General features: G+C 40.6%; 1 protein-coding gene across 1 annotated transcript; it reads right to left on the bottom strand.

Annotated features, from left to right (window-relative positions):
* Positions 1 to 6,327: 6,327 nt before the first annotated feature.
* Positions 6,328 to 16,660, bottom strand: ALG12 (ALG12 alpha-1,6-mannosyltransferase; the record flags this gene model as incomplete). The annotated part of the gene is made up of 9 exons (XM_084277296.1): positions 6,328 to 6,741; positions 10,624 to 10,699; positions 10,901 to 11,070; positions 11,810 to 12,033; positions 12,506 to 12,609; positions 13,908 to 14,102; positions 15,502 to 15,675; positions 16,208 to 16,340; positions 16,496 to 16,660. 9 exons carry the CDS (start codon positions 16,658 to 16,660, stop codon positions 6,510 to 6,512), a joined length of 1,473 nt encoding a protein of 490 aa, XP_084133422.1. The 3' UTR covers positions 6,328 to 6,509.
* Between the last annotated feature and the right edge of the window lie 1,166 nt (positions 16,661 to 17,826).

The raw sequence follows: 17,826 nt of genomic DNA, 5'->3' as shown, positions 1-17,826 counted from the left end.
GTCAGCACTTCTTTGTTCTTCTAGTGTTAAATGAGAAGGGCACCCGGTTTTCCTGCAGCAATAAAACAGTTTGTTCTAGTTTATGTATAGTTCGAACTAGGTGAGTTTGAAGCAGCTTATTGGGAAACATGGTTAAATGCCTACTGGTTAATTATTATCTCCATTTTTTTCCCCTACATTTTAACTGTGAATATAACCTTGACCTTTGTAAAGGAGATGTTTAATCTCTTCAGATCAGTAAAGGGGGGACATAGAGGGTGAAGAAACTTTTTTTGACCCTTTTTTTTTTTTATTTAAGGACTATAATTGTCATTCAAGGCTTGAATGTAAATACAACCTTTGGCTTAAAGCACTGTAGAGCTACATCTAGCCAGCTGTACAGGCAGCGAACAAGCTTACCTGGAAATCCCACTTCTTTGGAAACAAACAGCCTGGCTCTCTGAAGGCTCCTATGTAACGCTCAGGTGGAAAGTTGAAGTGACAGCGTTTTGCAGCCTCCAGTTTGCATCTCATTCCTATGGATGCTTACTTGTATAGTCATGCTTTTTGTTAAAAAGTTGTCCTGAGAGCATGAAAACTAGGCACTATTTCTAAAAGTAAAATATTGTCAGTTAGTCTTATTTATTTTTTTGTACCTTCATTTAAAAAAAAAAAAAAAAATCAAGGTCTTGGTTCTTAAGACCACACTTGTTTCAGTATCAGCTTGGCTAAGGTTTAGTAATTAGGTTAGAATTTTTTTTTTTTAAAGCTAATACATGGACACAAATGGCCTTAAGAACTACATGTTTTGACTTTAAGACTTAAGAACAGGAGAGGTGAAAGCACAAAGCTGCTATTTTTGTGACATAAGCCTCGACTCTGCTATAGCAGTTAAAGGAGCATCTTCAGTTCAGGCACTTCCGCCTTTGAGGAAAGAATGACTTCAAAAGAAGGGCTGAAAGCTTGCACTGAAGTGCTGAGGTAAGTTACTGAGTGGGTGGGTTTTGGGTTGAGGTTACATTTTGGTTTTTAAATATAAATTGTGTTTGCTAAACCTTTCATTCCAACCCTTCTGGTGTTTGTGATGTATAGAAAACTCACCTGTCTTTACACTGCCCTCTCTCAGACGTTAGCAAAGCACAAGATGCTGTTTCATCAAGCTGGGACAGTTCCTTAGCAGCTCCCTGATGTGTAGTCCAGTCAATTCCAGTGTCTTTGCGACTTCAGAAATAAGTTTAGTGAGCAGACTTCCCCCCCAGCCCTCCCCCCAGCATTAAAAGTGAAGTGTAGCGGGTACTAGGGAGGATACTTAGGAATCACTGTAGGAATCTTGCAGCTCTCGCTGCTTTTGAGAGCAGGCAGGTGTAAAACCTAGTTAGGGTGCTGCAGCAAGAAGTTCTTTGTGGCACCAGAGGTAGGGAGGGGGAAGTACAGATCTCCAACAGCCTTTTCGAAAGACTCCCAGCTTGTGAAGGGAGTGCAATGGGAACTATGGACTCAGATCTGCAGTATGCTCCAGACACCTGTGATCCTGCTCCCTCCCCCACATCACCCACTTCCACTGGGGATCTTTCCCTGCTCGCCAAGTAAAAGTGGAGGAAACCTGTTGGGCTGCAGTCTGGCCAGCGAGCATTTACTAGGAATACTCAGAGCTCTCCCTGCTCCCTAAGAGTAGTTTATGAATTTACAAAGAGCTGAAATCTCAATCCAGAGCAGTTTAAATTCCAGGCTAATGATGTGATTGATTAGATCTGAATTATCAAAGCTGATACTTAAAATTGTTGGGAGATCTGTCCCTTAAAGTCGCATTATTTGCATTATTTCCTGCCTGTACAGAGCTGAAGGTAACAATCTTGCATTCAGGTAGCTCCAAACACGGGAGAAACAAACAATTTGGTAAGAATACTTCCTAATTGCAGATTATTTAGATTTTATAAACCAAGCATTTTAGTCTTCCACAAATACATTACTACTTTGTTTTATTCTTAGCAAGGAATGATTCTTGGCTTCCTTGGAAAACTGACCCAAAATAGCTTTATTTCATAAAATGAGTATGCCAATCAGAAATGGGAATCACTTGGGTATCAACTTTTGGTTCCAAGGGCACAATTGATGTCTAAGCAGCCTCTGCCTCCTTTCTTTTTTTTTCTTTTTTTTTTTCTTTTCCCCTTCATGAACCAATTCCTTCTTCCAATTTCTTGATTTTATCCTCAATTTTAAAGGAACAGATGGACCCATTTCAGGCAGTGTTTTTACTGTACACTTGACATAACTGGACACAGAACCAAGGGTGGTTCCATCTGAAAGGAAGCAGAATTGGTGAGGCTGCCTGTGCTAGTAAGATGTGGAATTTCAGAAGAAACCCTGGCTGCCCTTGCCATGGTGAACAAAGGTCTGAAATGAACAACCAGAAGTAGTTGTAGTTGCTCATGCTTATCTAAAGCGCTGATCTGAAATAAGTAGTTACACACAAAATAGATCAATCGCCTTCAAGAATCGTATGTACCTACTTAAACCCCAAGGAAAACCTTCACGGAAGTATTCTTCATCATTTAACTTCAGGCATTTTTGCAAACACCCTTTTAATCTTCTGTGTCATGTGCTAAGCAGATAGCGATACGTTTCATTTCAGACCGAGCTTGAGACTAATTATGTAACCAGCTAACAGAAGGCTGTGGCTAAACAGTCTTGCTTACATCAGTGATAAACTCAGCTTGTGGTTTTGTTCTCTTCTTGCAAATAGAAAGTGGAGTCAGTTGTACAAGGCAGCCTTTGAATATAGCAAGTTACCCCCTCTTGGGGGAGGGGGGAAGTATTTAAGAATGAGCACAGGTAATAAAGCAAGGAAAGCAGTAGCACCACCTTCCACACGCCTTAAGTGTTATGGAAAGAACTGGGAATCCTTGGGAAGATGAGAATGGTCCCAGAGCAGTTGTAACTGCAGTAGGAGAGGCAGCACACTTGGTCTTGCTGGCCTGAATGTCACCTGTCTCACCGAGGGGATGTGTGAAACAGGCAGGGAGTGAGAAGAGGGCCGTGAGCGGTGTTTCAAAATGTGTCATGCAGATACACTGCATGGAGGCTGTCTTCTGGCAGCCACAGTGAAGTGGGGGGATGGCAAAGGGGACAACCTGCGGCCTGTTCGGGCTTTTCTCAGTGTTCAATACATTTTTTATTTTTGTTTTTCTGCATTCAGTACAACCATTCTGCAGACCCTTCACTCCAAATTTGCAAATTTGAGAGACAAGACCCATAGTAAGCACTTAGGGCAGGAATAAGGTTGAAATGGTCTTTTTTTCCCCAGCTCCGAACACTCTCTGAGTCTGTGAACTGGCTGGAGGTTGTTCTTTGACCTTTGGTTCTTTTAGGTTTTGATGGGAGAGTGAGTGATCTGTTTGACTGTTTTGAAGCCACTTTTACTTTCAGCATCCAAAAGTGTCCTGTCAGCAAGTTCTACGACTTTTCTCTTTATTTAGTTTTATAACAGCCTGTGCCCGAGTCTCGTGCTGTAAGACAGTGATCATTCACCATCTCTGGGTGAAGTGACATGGTGACAAGTCTGTGTCCAAATCATTTGTTTACAGGAACTTCAAAAGGGAATGCATGATGCTACACAGCGTTTGACCTTTGGGAAGTTAAGATGTTCTAAAAGAAATCCCATTCTATAGCATCATTGCACATTAAATGCATTTTATTTAAGACTTCAGTCTGTGTTTGTTAAGAAGCAGTAACTTATAAATGGACTGTACTATCATTTGTTTAATTAAGGTTAATTCAACCCTCAGTTCATCCTATGTCTGCTTTTATTAAGCTATACTCTAAGCTAGAGCTGTTTATAGTCAAGACAAAATGAATCCGTGAGCAATTTATTGCTTCCAAGTCCCTTCAAAAATTCCACACAGTTTTCAGAGTGTCTCCTACCTACGCCAGCACCAACTGGAGCCTTCCCTGTATGTCCTCCAAATGCAGAGGAATTTGTTGTATTCCAAAGGTTGCACAAGGGGCGAGAGACTCTGTTAATGCCTTTTCACGTGTGAAGGAACTTAAACCCAGATGTTCTTTCTCCAACTATACTGAGCAGTAATCGATACTAAAGGAGAAAACAAGCTATGTTTCTCATGGAGCTAAAGACAGACAACACAGGACTTGGAAATGAGAAGATTAAGAGAGCTTTTGTTTTTACTCTAAGGATTGAAAACAGCTTTTGGGGAAACAGTTTGACAGCTGAGGGTGGGCTACTGGAATACCCCTGGGGCTGTGTTGGAGGGGCTTCCTCCTGCTGTCGCAGAGCTGTAGGGCTGCTGTATGGCCACCATCGCTGCAGTGTCTACTCACAAATCACATCATGTTGCTGCTTGGAAGACTAAGCACTTGTCAAGACTCAACACACACACAGCACAATGCACCAGGGCATAAACAAACTCCAGACACTGTTCTAAAACTGCAATCCAGCACCTCTCTTCTCTCCTTGTATTCATCTTACCTTCCTCTGCCCCAAACAAGTAGACTAACCAGCCAATTCGAGGTGACAGCTTCTATTTGCATTGGCAGTGAGGCCATGAGCAGTATTATGCACTACTGCCACAGCTGAACAGTGTCACTGGTGTAAGCCCAACAGGTACCACCCAGGCAAGGAAAGGACCCAGTGAGCTGAGTGTCTGACATGGAGCATGATTAGACCCTTTGGTGCCAAGCATCCAACTGCTCTGTGCCACCTCAGGTGTTAGCTCAAGATGCCTGTATGTTACAGGTGTAGTAGGTTTTCTCTGTAGTTAATACAAGCAAGGTTCTGCAGAGGGACTCTTACACTGGGATATTGGGAGAGCTGGAGTAGCTACACACTTGACTTCACCAGTACAGATATTTGCCTATGCTTGGGCAGGACAAATTTTAGCTTAGGTTCTTGAGTTATGAATTACAGCACGGGGGAGTTTGTTACATAAAGCCAATGATTACACTTAACATAAGGGCTTACATCATTACTCAAAAGTTTTCCTTTGCATTGTTCCAAATCCTCAGCTATTTGCACATGTACTTCCTTCTGTCTCCTGTGAATTGTTTGATGTTCAAATTAGCTCTGCAGGAAGCTTAGTTTTCTTCCAAAGAGAAGTCAGAGAGATAATACTTGAGTGATTTCCATTTCAAGAACAGCCAGAGACTGGACCAACAGGTTCTGCAGGCTGCCTGTGTGGATCCCCTCGGGGTGAGGAAGCCTGTGTAACAGCCACCACCACCCATGGGAGCAGGCTCCACCCCACCACATCAGTTCCTCCCATACATCATCTGGAGGGTAAAAAGAAAACGCCACCCTAAAAAACTGAAATGTACACGGGTCAGTCCTGTTCCTGAATGAAACGTGCTTTTAGGAGTACAAAAACCAATCCAACAAGCCAACCACTTCATTCAGTAAGATTTTTTTTTTACTCGAGTTTTCAGTCAGCAAGGAACAGTTTTCTGCCCATGATTATTTCAGCAACACTGATTTTTTTACAGTAATGAAGCTCCTGTCACATTACAACTGGTCCTGAACAAAATTCTAACTTCTTTTTTTTTCCTTAGTTTACCCTTGTTTGATTCATCAATCTAGGCAGACATCCTTAACAAAAACAGCTAAGAAAGAGACTACAGAGCATGCTATCTTATTCTAGTTTATAGAATACAACACATGGCACGTTAGATTATTCCTTTCCAAAGGAACTACTTCATAAACAAACAAACAAAAAAGAAAACAGAACCTACCTTCTTAAAAGTGTTTTTGGGTTAGTATTTTCATAGGTAACTTTTTATACTGCAAATTGGGATCATATCATTGCAGCAGAAGAGGGAAACACTATTTTGAAGATTTTTTTTTTCCTGTGAAATCCAAGTTGCTGCTCATTCCTGAGCTATTGGGATAGTGATAAACATCCTTTAATACTCAAATCTGTTATGAGACAGTGCTTGCCAAGAGGTCCAACTGCTTTTTAAGTGAATCTTTCACTTTAATTAGTTTGGTAGCTACAGGGCACAATTAGGTATTGTGATGAAGCTACAATGAATATGGCTTTCCTACATTGATAACATCACTGAAGTTTCACACAGGCAATCTGACAACTGATGGGGTTACAATCCTGTGGATACAGCAGGGTAATACATCTTTGCACACGGAGGTTACATATCCAATTATTGCCCTAGCACAAACCTGTTCCATTATGTATCTTATATAGGACAATTAGGACATACCTGCGCCACGTTATGAAAGAGCCACTAAAACCAAGTCGACAGGTTTTACTGAATACCATCAAACTTGAAGGTAGCCTCTCTGGAACACATCTAACGATATAACTCAGTACTTGAGCATATACTGACTAGGAATGTGTTGTAGTAATCATGTAAGAAACAGGAGGGAGCTAAATACCCATGGGTACAAATGTTTTCCGTGCCTTTCCACAGAAGCTGAAATCGCAGTGCTGGAACGACAACGTGCTGCTCTCTTAGATTATTCAAGTCATCAGCAAAATCACACCAAAAGACTTGCTTAAAATTCACAGTCAGGATGATAGGGGAAGTTTTTCCAACAGTACTAATTTTGGCTTCAAGTTTAAAGTAAAAGGAGGTAGTGCAGTGAGGTTCAACCCAATCTTACTGATGCCAGGGATATTTGCCAATGGCCTGTGGGTCGTCTTGTAGTGTGATATCTGAAGAGGGTCTGTTTCCATCAGTATGTGTGTGTAAGAAAACATCAGCTGGTCTCCTGGTTTAACATCTTCTCTTTTGTCATACCTGCAAAGAACAAAGCAAGCTCATTTAGGTTCCTTTTTCCACATATTAAATATCTCCATTACTGCAAGGGCAGGCAGCATCGAAGATTGAACACAAAAGGAACTGTAATGTTCTCAGCTACATCTCTTGATTAAATTATCCAGTACTGGAGGAAGAAACAGTATTTTTGGAGAGTGTAGGAAGTCAGTCATTCCATGCAAGTCTTTCTGCTGCTCTCGTGATACAAATCAGGACTCCTAGAAAATTCCTCACTAGTTCTTTATTTGAGCTCTGAAGAAAGGACACCAAAGCCTAAGACTACAGAAAACCAGACTAATTTTCCAGTTTTACTCTACAAGAATTGTGGTTTGAGTAAATATGGGTTTGGGGGTTTTGTTTGGGGTGTGGTAGGGTGGGATCTTTTTAGTTTTTGTTTGTTTTTTTGTTTTATTTTTTAAAACGTTATGAGGAGCTTCAGCAGAAACCTCTCTCTTCTGGTACTCATAAATTAAAGTAGAAGCCCCAGAAAACAGCAAGGGAAGAACACTGTGAACACTGTAGGAAAGAAATAACAGTCCAGCAATTATAGTATTAATTTGGCATCTATTAGTTCTAGGTTCAATTCCCTGATCAGTGACATGTTTATGCAGGTTACTTTGGGTCAGCTTTTATACCTTTTTCTTTAGGTACACACATATATATATTCTTTAATATATATTTAACAATAACTAGTGAGTTCTGAAACTATTGAACATGTATGCTTAGAGTTATTTGTTCATATGATTTATATCTGATCTAGCCATAGAGTGAATTTACAGTATGAGAAAACAAGTGACTTAAGCATTTGGCAGGGATGTGAAGGATCTAGATTCAGCCACTCTCCATCTGATCAAGCCCGGAACTGAAGTTTGTCATCTCAGAGAGCTTCATGGAGCTCTGATTTTCTAGAAAGCAAGGCACTATTCTACTTCACAATAGTTATTCATTCACTTAAGAGCATCAAGTGGAATTTATAGCCCAAGGGTTAAGATTCTTATATTGGACATGACAGTCTGATCAAGTCCTATATCCAACAACTTCAGAGGGGAGTAATAACATAAGTCCACCCCAAAACATTCTGTAGACCACTGTTAGTGTACTTCCAAAAGTGGGAGAAGCAAACTAAAACCTTTGCTCTATAATCCAGAGGAACATTCTACATTAGTGCTGTTTAACAGTCCAGCAGACAGGTTAAGATGGAGGACGCTGACCTTTAGTTTATGACCAGTCAGCCTTGGGGATCTACCCATACAAGACCGTCCATGCAGCGCCCAGTTCTTTACCCTTTCTATTGCCCTTCTCTGTAAACTGCTTCCTACCAGCTTGTGGAGCTCCTGTTCTTAGGCACCGATGTGTTTCACAAGCAACTTAGTCAGAGCTGTGCTTTTTCTTACAGGACTGGACACTAGTAGGGAAGTGTTATGATCCCAACACTACATATTCTCAAATGCACCTAGGAGTAAATCCAGGGTGCATATTCTGCCACATTAATCTTTGCAGGCCTGGCCTCTCATCTGCCTTAATTCTCTGTGAAAACCTGGAAACAACCATTTCCATGTATATTTTTACAAAACTCCCTGATACAGCTGTCATTAAATCTCTTAAATATTAAGTACTCTACAAGCTAGGAGGATTTGTGTGAACTAAAATTATGGCCACCCAGAACAGATTCCAGGCTGACAGAATCAAGAGGTGTCAATAAATACAACACATATTGCAGAGTTAGACTCTGCACACTGAGTAAGTGCTTTCTCCTAAAAAAACCCACACACTAATTTAATCTATTTCCAAAAAGATCACAAAACAACTCTGGGATGGAACACACATCCAAACTGGTAGAAGGAACAGCATACTTCATAACAACTTCACCAACTGCTAATTTTGCATCTTCTTCATCAGCAAACAAAAGGGCCTTTCATCTGGCTGCAAGCATTTCTGAAATTTAATATTTTTAAATACTTCAGGCTTACACAGCATATTTATTCCTGGTTCAAAGAGACAGCATTAATTGAAGACAAGATTGTAACACCTGTCCTGCGTAAGAATCTGCATCAAGTTTCTTTCTATCACCCTTTGAAGAAAAATAATGGATCACTTGCATTTTTCTTGAGGCAAATAAGATCTAATCTAAGCACACCACTGAAAGCTGTTCGCTTTTTATGGACTGTAGCTATGCTGATGAATCAACAGCCTTCATAGCCACTCCATCCACAAATCTGCTTTCACCTGATGTACAGTGTATGAAGATGGTAAATTAGTTTCCATCCATCTGAAAGGCTGTCACTTCCTTGACTAAAGGGAAAATGGACAGCTGGTGCCACTAAACTTCGCACTACTGTGTTGTCAGACAAAGTGGTAGTTCTCTGTACGATGCTCAATTGCAGATCTTGCCTTTTTTTCTTTTTTAAATGTGAAATTTATGATGAATCCGCCCTCCCCTGAGGTTTTTTTTATGATGAGTAAAGATAAAAGCAAGAGACACAAACTGGTCTGCGGCTACAACACTATGAAACATCCATCAGTGGCGGGCATATTATTCATTTACCTTCTAATCCCACTATACTACAGCCTTGCAAACTCAAACCAATCCAAAACCCACCCAAAAATAGCAATGCTAATATTCAATGAGCAAGAAAGCTCACTGAAATCAAGCACTGGATTTAGAGAGTAAAGTTGTTTAGTGTGTGTGCTTAAGAATATTCAAAACCAAAAAACGACTGAAATACTTTAGATATCATGTGTATTATATCACTTGTACTCTAAATACTTTAGAGTCTCCTGACTGCATTGGACTGGTAAATGTGAAGGCAATTCTGCCTTAAGCTGTCCATACCATCACAGTATTATGACAGAGCACTGAAGTAAAATAAGGCACAGCAACCTCAACGTTTTCTGTAGTTCTTCCAGAAGTATACTTTTCCCTCCTTCCTCTTTACTTCCAAAAAACTTTTATGTCTAAACAAAAGAATAATTGAGTTACGTTTGTTCACCTGATCCCGAAGACTGTAACAGGGAAAAAGAACCCCATGCTCAGAATACTTCTTAAACCACAGTCTGCTGCCTTTTCTTTTGTGCAAGTATGAAGTGAGGCTTTGTGTCACTTTCTGCTGAATCATTTCCACCAAGGAGACGTTTTAAATTAGAAACCTACACTTCAGCTGAAGAGGCAGGCCTTCAGAATCAGAAAGGTGCCCTTTTTTGGTTTGCATCCTGGAAAGCAAGCGATGCCATCCCACAGACATCTCCCACTATTCATTTAAATGTTCTCACAGAACTGTACATGACTCCAGTCGCAGTAACCAAGCATTCAACTGCTTCCTCCCAAAGCTGATGTACGTGACCAACAGTCCACAGCAGCAGCCTCACAGCTTTCCATGTGAAGGATGTTCCTCATGGAAAGAGACTTTACCATTAATATGCAGATAAGCCTCACATCGCCCCACATCATTTAGGAATTACCAAAATGAGAAGAGAGCCCTGTAATTACATACACTGAGAAATGTTTTATCTACAGCTGGGTCTTACAAGATCTGGTGAGATGCCCAACGAAGCTGCATTGAAGATACTGGTGCTTTAGTAAGCTAATGAGTTTTTCTGCACTTTCTGATGTCTTTAAAAGGTTCTATACTACTACTTGAGCAAACTAGAACCAACCAAAGTAGTTAGAAAGTGTTGCAGTGCTCTGTTTCTGAAATGGCAGCGCTGCCCATACCAAAGTTCCCTGAAGATTCACGTTGTTCTTGATCTGGCTTAAAAAACGTGCTGTACCAGAAACCACACCCATCATTCTTGCCCCCGTGCGCACACAGAAAGGAAAGAGCAGGCTCCTGTCTTCAGACACAAAATACTTTGCTCATGACATACCTCCAATCTGAATTCATTTCTAAAAACCGAGACACTCCTGTTTGTGCTGCAGCCACATCAATGTGAACAGAGACATCTATGTAAACAGAGAAAACAAAATGCAATTTCAGAATTCTTCTACGAAAACTCTCATTAATAAATTAACAAAACAGCAACAGAAAAGATGCAGGTAAACAGTGCAAAGAAGCAATACCCAGTACATGTAAAAAGATGTATTAGCAGAAAAAAACCCTGCATTTAAAATGAGGTGAACATACCTCAAGTCCGCTTTACATACCTGCTGTTGGAGGTACCAACTCATGCAACTTCTGAATTGCCACTCCTCCAGGGTAATTGAAATGTGAAACATATAAAGATGTTCCTGAATAAGCAGCATTCACTAGAAGATGCGTGATAACAAAGAAAGATCCAAGTTTGTACAGCCAGGATTTCCGGTGGTTATTCAGGCTGTTGAGGGGGAGAAAATGAGTAAGAACAAACAGTTCTGACTATCGTGACAGAAATTTTATGAAAACTCCACTGCCAGATAATAAAGAACAATGCCAACTTTGTTACAATGAAGCCCATGGAATGCATTTATTATCCATTTCTAAAAGACTAGCTTCTAGTGAGATTTAAATTAGAATATCCTCATTAATAAAGCTAGTACAAGCTCATTGGTAAAGTTTAGTATTTCTGTGTTTAAAATACTTAGCTATGAATGTATCCTCCTCTAGAGAAGTTCTGACTTCAGCTTCAATTTGTCTGCTCAATATACCCAAGTTTAACTATTTAATACCGACTTCATGTTTTGTGAGCCCTGTGTGTGTATTACACTCTCTCCTAAGGCAAGTTATATTAACAACACAGGAGGATGCTGGAATGCGTCTTTTTCTCTGGTGGATAAAATAAACTCATTTGTAACAGCATGAACAGTAAAACTGAGGCTCTATTCCTGACCCTGCCCCAGACTTGCCAAATGGTCCTGTCAAGTCCTTTAACCTTTGTCTCCACCTCCTCCTTCAGTCAAATGGACACAGTGATACAGACCTCCTCTCAAAGCATATGAAGACCTCATGATGATCCAGACTCCAAGACGGAAACAAGTGCATAAAAGCAGTACTAATAGCTTTGCTTTTCTTTGGCATTTTCAGAGGAATAACAATTAGGCAAACAAAAAAGCCCACCACCATAATTTTGAACTTACATTCGTGAGCACGTTTTAGCAGCCACTATGTTGAAGACAGGGAAAGTATATATGATAAAACGCAGCTCTTTGTGAGGGAGGAAGGAATACAAGAAAATGAAGCCCAGGGCTGGCAAAAGTAATATCCGAGTTCTTTTCTCTGCTACACCGAAGGGAACAAACATGATGCTGCATCCCAAAGCACGAGGCAGGGCTGAATAGAAATACCACATGAAGGGGGAAGTCTTCGAGGTGAAAAGGAGAGTTAAGGATGCTTTCATTGCTGACAAGTACGTAATCTTTAGAGGTGTACATGTGAATATTGCAGATACAAGGTATGCTTTTTGTATAACACATTCTTCCAAGCATTTGGCTTTCTGCCTCATCCTTTGAGAAATAAAAGCAGCTGCCCAACTACATTCACACCATCCAAACCTAGACATAGCAAATGGGGCTCATGATGGGCAACTTGAAGAATAAAAGGGGAAGAAACACGGCTCTACATTGCTAAGGCACAGAGAAGCAAGAAAGAACAGCCCACAGAGGAAAGTTAAAATTTACAGAAAGATCTAAGAAACAGACATTGCCTCATAAGCCTCAGATAACAAAGTACTAAATTTAACACCATAAATGAGACTCAGGAATAGGTTACATCAAGTCTTTGCTTTGGCTGGTAGTGTTCAATACATCTTTTTCTCAGGATGTTTCAAAGGATACTCCCCAGTTGGAACTTTTGTTTAATATTGTGTTATACCAGAGCACTTTCCCCTCGGGCCACACAAGTTGCCTCCAGAACAGAGAATCCACAACAACTGTCAGCACTGAAAGAATTAAAGAAATACAAAGCCACATGAATTAAAAACCAGGGAAAAAACCAAACTGGCACATCCAAATTACATACTTACTGACGAGATCAACATAAACTGGAACAGGCATAGTAAGCCTCACCCAAAGCCACAGAGAAGGTTGAATCTGTCCGTCTTGCAGTGAAAATGCAGGGGAGGGAGGCACTTCTTAACAGAAGTCTTAAATAGAAGCAAGTTAGATAGGAATCTGACTGAGAGCTGCCCCTCTCCAACCCCAGGTGCAAAAAGTAGTGGTTTAATTAAGATTTGGTTTAGAAGAATATTAAAGCATAAATATAAGGCATGGCAAGAAACCCGGGTTAACTTTGAATTGTACTAAATGGATTTTAATTGTAAACCCAGAAAGTTAGGAAAAACATTTTCTAGAGGTTTGCTGCTATTTATTAGGTGGGAGGGGAAAAGAAAAAAAAGAGGGTGAGAGATGAAAGGCAAAAAGACAGCAAGAGCAGCAAATCTGTCAGCCCCATCTCCTCCACTCAGCCCTGTGAAAATTGCTCTGGTATTTAAGAAGCTTGCCCAGAGAGGGAATGGGAGTAGCCCTAACTCACTCCCGTTGGACTTCCAAACTCTTACACTGCCAGGTGCCTCCAACTGCACACTGCATGAACTTTTACTGTTTCCATTGTCCACACCATGGAAGAGACATCACACTACCAGGTGTCATCACCGGCACCTGACAGCATCACATTCAGTTATGGAGGCTGGCAGACAAGCTTAGAGTGTTGATGGACATACACATGAGCCTTACCTGGATGGGCAGAGACAAGATTTTTCAACGTCTCTTGCATGGATAATCACTCACACTACTAAAATTCAAGTAAAAAAAAAAACAGAGCAGAAGTGTTGACTCTTCCCCACAATCCTCTTGCCCAGTATCACTGCCTGTCACACTGCTGTGTTTTATCCTGGACTCAGCTTATCGACATGGCAAGAGATGCTACAGCTGATAATGCAGCAGTAGCTGCAGCCAGGTACTAACTATACCAAAGTCAACTTGCACATCTAAGCCTTTTTAAGATCAGGACATTAAAGGGAAGGGGTCACAGCATCTTTCTTTAGTTCACCCATTTTCCCACGTGGAAATTTTCAAATAACTAACTAACCCTGTCATATTATTAGCAAATGGAATCAGACAAGTAAAAAAAAAAAAAAAAAAAAAAGCCCTAAGGGCCAGGTTACCAGAGAAATCAGAAGTCAAGGGACTTCTGTTGAATTTAGTATGCAGCATTTGTTTTTTCCAAGCCAACACTTACCCAAACAAGAAATTCCAGCAGGAACAGCATGGGAAAGCACCTTGAAAACGGAGATTCTTTTAGTTAATAACGTCACCAGGAGCATGAGGCCTAAGAATATGCAGAGCTCTGATCTGAAAACTATAATTGCCAAAGCTGAGAACCAAATGAATGGTCTTTGTTTTTGCTGTATCCAAAATGTCAATGCCAACAGCACTGTAAAAATGAAAAAAGAAAAAAAAAGAGCACATGTTTTCTAAAGGGCAACACTCTTAACGCTAGCATCTTGTTCCTCTAACTTCCCACAAATCCCCTCTTGGTCTTCCTATAATTTCTAGTCCAGAAATTGTTCCTCTGTTAGTCAAATGTAATTTGGAATAGCACATTACTTTCTACTGTTGATGCTTAAGTAATTAGGAAAAGTATAACCACAGAAGGAACACTTAGGAACTCTTCCTGGACAGCGTATCTAATAGCTTTTTGGAAAAAAAAAAACAACCCACAAAACAAAGCAACAAACCAAACCCTGAGGGAGCACTAAAAGCCTTTCAAAGTAAGGTTCATAATTATTATTGCTCAGTATCTGCTGAAGAGTTCTCCCGGCTGGGTATATCCTGTATTTGTGATAAAACCACCCCCTTTCAAAGACAAAAATTAAAAAAAAAGAGTCTACAGAACTATAAATCCATTTGCATGGTGAGCTGGAGACACACCATGCTCTCTACAGATGAGGCTGCCACAGTTTAAATCACACAACAACACTGACTACATAGGAAAGTGGTCATGAGCCTAAACAAAACGTGCAAAATACTAACAGTGCAAAAACATGAAACAACTTGGGAGGTTTCAATACCTGAGATTACCTCAGAAGTTTATTACTACATAGTATTTATCTGACAATTCAACTGCTTTTTGGTTACGTTTGTTTGGGGTTTTCCCCAGTTCTGTTCTACACAGGTTCTTAAACCGACCTCATGATTCTATGAGCTGAACAACTTGCACTGAAGCATTAAGTGACTCGGCTAATATCTGTCACATGCGTTTAATCTTCCCTCTCATCATCTATGGGGAAAAACTCTGTGTACAGTAAGGTTTCGACTTGAATTCCCCCTCCCCACCCCCGTTTATGTGTATAAACTGCTACATTTGAATGTAACTCCAGAAGAGGAAGATAGAGAGATTGCGGTGGGAGATTTTTCCAGTCTCATGAGAAAGCTGTTTCCTGTGTAGACCTCATTCACATATTTTATCTGAACTACAGGTGTACCTACAGCCTCTTCTATGGCTGTTTTAGCCACCGGCTATGTGTACTCCAACCCCTATTTAATTGAAGCCGCCTGACAAGCCCCACACATACACAGATTCAATAGAATTCCATTCAATAGTCACTGTAGGCAGATACGGTTAAAAACAAAAGAAAGAACTCACAACTGCTCAAGTCTTCCAGTCCTGTAATCACGTAATTTAATCAAGCATATATTAATTTGCTCTGACCAAATACATTAATCAAGCACATATATTAATTTGGTCTGACCACACATTTTCTGTGCTTTAACTACTGGTGCATTTGAGAAGAATGTCTGTATTTTGAAGTCATCCCAGTGTGAATACCTACCAAAAGGAAGCGCAAACACATTAGGGAGGGTTCGTGTGCAGTAGAACATCAAATGGAACTGAGTAACAGTGATGAGGCAGAAGACGGTTGATGTAGTTGCTCCAAACTGCTTCCTAACTTCTTTCTGCAGCTTCCATAACGTGTAAATCACACTGAGCCCCAAGCTACCTCGGACTATCAGAAGAAAAAAAGAGAAGTAGCATCAGACATCACTGAAAGACCATGTTACATAATGCAATGAGAAATCCTGAAGAATAATGCAGAAGATATCACAGCAGAACCCATCTCAAATAAAAGAAAAAAACAACCCACCAATCCAAAACTTCCCCATGAGTTTACCTGTTTTAATCCACCTTTAACTCACCTGATACTTTTGTACAAAGGTCAGTGCTCCCATGCCCAAGTTAAACAACATTTTCTGAAGCATACAGGGAAGTACCCATGGGAGCGTGTTCTCTGAAGACACTGACTTTTTGCAACACTGCCTGACATTTCTTAGCACAGACTTTCTCTGTGTTGTTAGTTACTTCAAAGAGGGGGTGGAATCGCCATGCTGGCTCCAAGTACCCACAGTTTGCAAAATCCCTCATTAAAGAAAAGCTTATCACACTTTAATCACTGATCCAAACACTGAACGTTACAACAATACCACCCATTATTTCGGTAGTAAAAACATCGCCCTTCAGATGATTTAAAGTTCCCATACCTATCAGCTGGGAGTAAAACTTGGACATTCTTAGTACAGAAAGTACATATATAGCTGGGCTGGAAAGAGCAGCGATAAAAATTGGTCCAAGGAACGTTCTTGGGACAACTCCAGGAAATTCATGATGGTCATACTGTAAAGAGGAAAATCTAAGTGAGATAAGCAAATCAGAAACAAAGAAGAACTGACATAAACAACATTTACATTGCATTTATCCTACTCATATAGCAGGGAACTGCAATCCTTAACAGTGTCCATCAAGAAAAGAACAAGGTCTTTCCAATTTACCTTATCCAAGTCCAGTTGGTGGTACACCACATCATGGATAGCTTGTAGGTTAAAGCTCTCCTCCACTTTTGTAAAGGGACAGACCGTTAAATGAACAAAGGCCACAATGATAATCAGCAGTAACAGTGGGAATGATCGCCCACTCGAGCTCCTCTTCTGAGCCATCTTGGGTTCGAAATGGACATATATGCTATTATTATTGAAAAGAAAATGAAAATAGAATACATTAGCAACATGGCATGAAGTGTACAAACAGAAAAAGAGATTCCTAACGCAAGGAAAACATACTACAGTACTGTAAAAGTTTAAGTAATCCACCCAATTATTATTTTTTGATACGTGCAATGGATTGAGTGGATAGCCAAAAACATACTCAGGCAGCACCTCTGAATTCATGCCATCTTCTGTAAACAGAAAGGGTTTCGTTTTCACCTAAAAACCCTCACACAACATAGGCCCTACTTAAGAAAGCATTTCCATTTTGCCTTCCATGCTGCCACCCCTGTGGAGAGCCGCACCTCAATTAACCTCTGCAGGTTGCGGGAAGAGACAGCTTTGCAATTCACTCTCACTTTAATCTCACACCGGATTCGCACGTGTTCCTCAGAACACACTCTCTCGTTTGTCTAGGACTCTGAAACGAGTGGGAGAGGAACCACGAGGATGAGAAATCGCTCAGAACAGAGCGCTTTGATCTTCTGCATCTGCCAGCTTGCGGCTGGCTAGGTATGGACTCGGCAAGCGGGTGAACCCCCTTCGGCACGCGCACCGCACGCGTCGTTATGGCGTGAGGTGGCCTGCGCCCCATCCCTCACACCGCTACCCAGAAACGAAGGCCATCTCTCCTTACTGCTTGGTTTCACAACACCGCGCTCATGAGACTATTTACAGTTTATTTTGTCCCGGTGATGATGAAATCACGTATCCAGGTGATCCCAGAGCAAATAAAGCATAGGTATTGTCACGGGTAAACATGAGTTTGTATTTTCTCTTCTCAGATTATAAATCAGTTAAATGTAAGTAATCATTTCTGTGGCCGTTTCCTACAACCAAAACCCATGGTACTCTATTTCATGTTCTTTTCATTTAAGCATAACAATTTTTTGTAGGTTTACAATTTAATAAAAAAATGACATTCTGGTTATTGTTACTCTCGTTCTGTTCTCCCAGAAACAAAACTTTAAAAATGCTGCCTTTAAAGCACAACTAGGATTCTGGCTAGAGACGTTTTCTCCCTCCTTTGGGCCCAAATATTTCCATGAAGCAGATGTAAAGTACTTAGCAGATTTGTTAGGATCGCCTGGCAACCGCCTCCCAGAGTTACCTCTTCC

This window comes from Gallinula chloropus (assembly GCF_964237585.1).
Source record: "Gallinula chloropus genome assembly, chromosome: 1".
NCBI lineage: Eukaryota > Metazoa > Chordata > Aves > Gruiformes > Rallidae > Gallinula > Gallinula chloropus.
The sequence above is the reverse complement of the archived record's forward strand: the minus strand, read 5'-3'. Positions and strand labels throughout refer to the sequence as shown.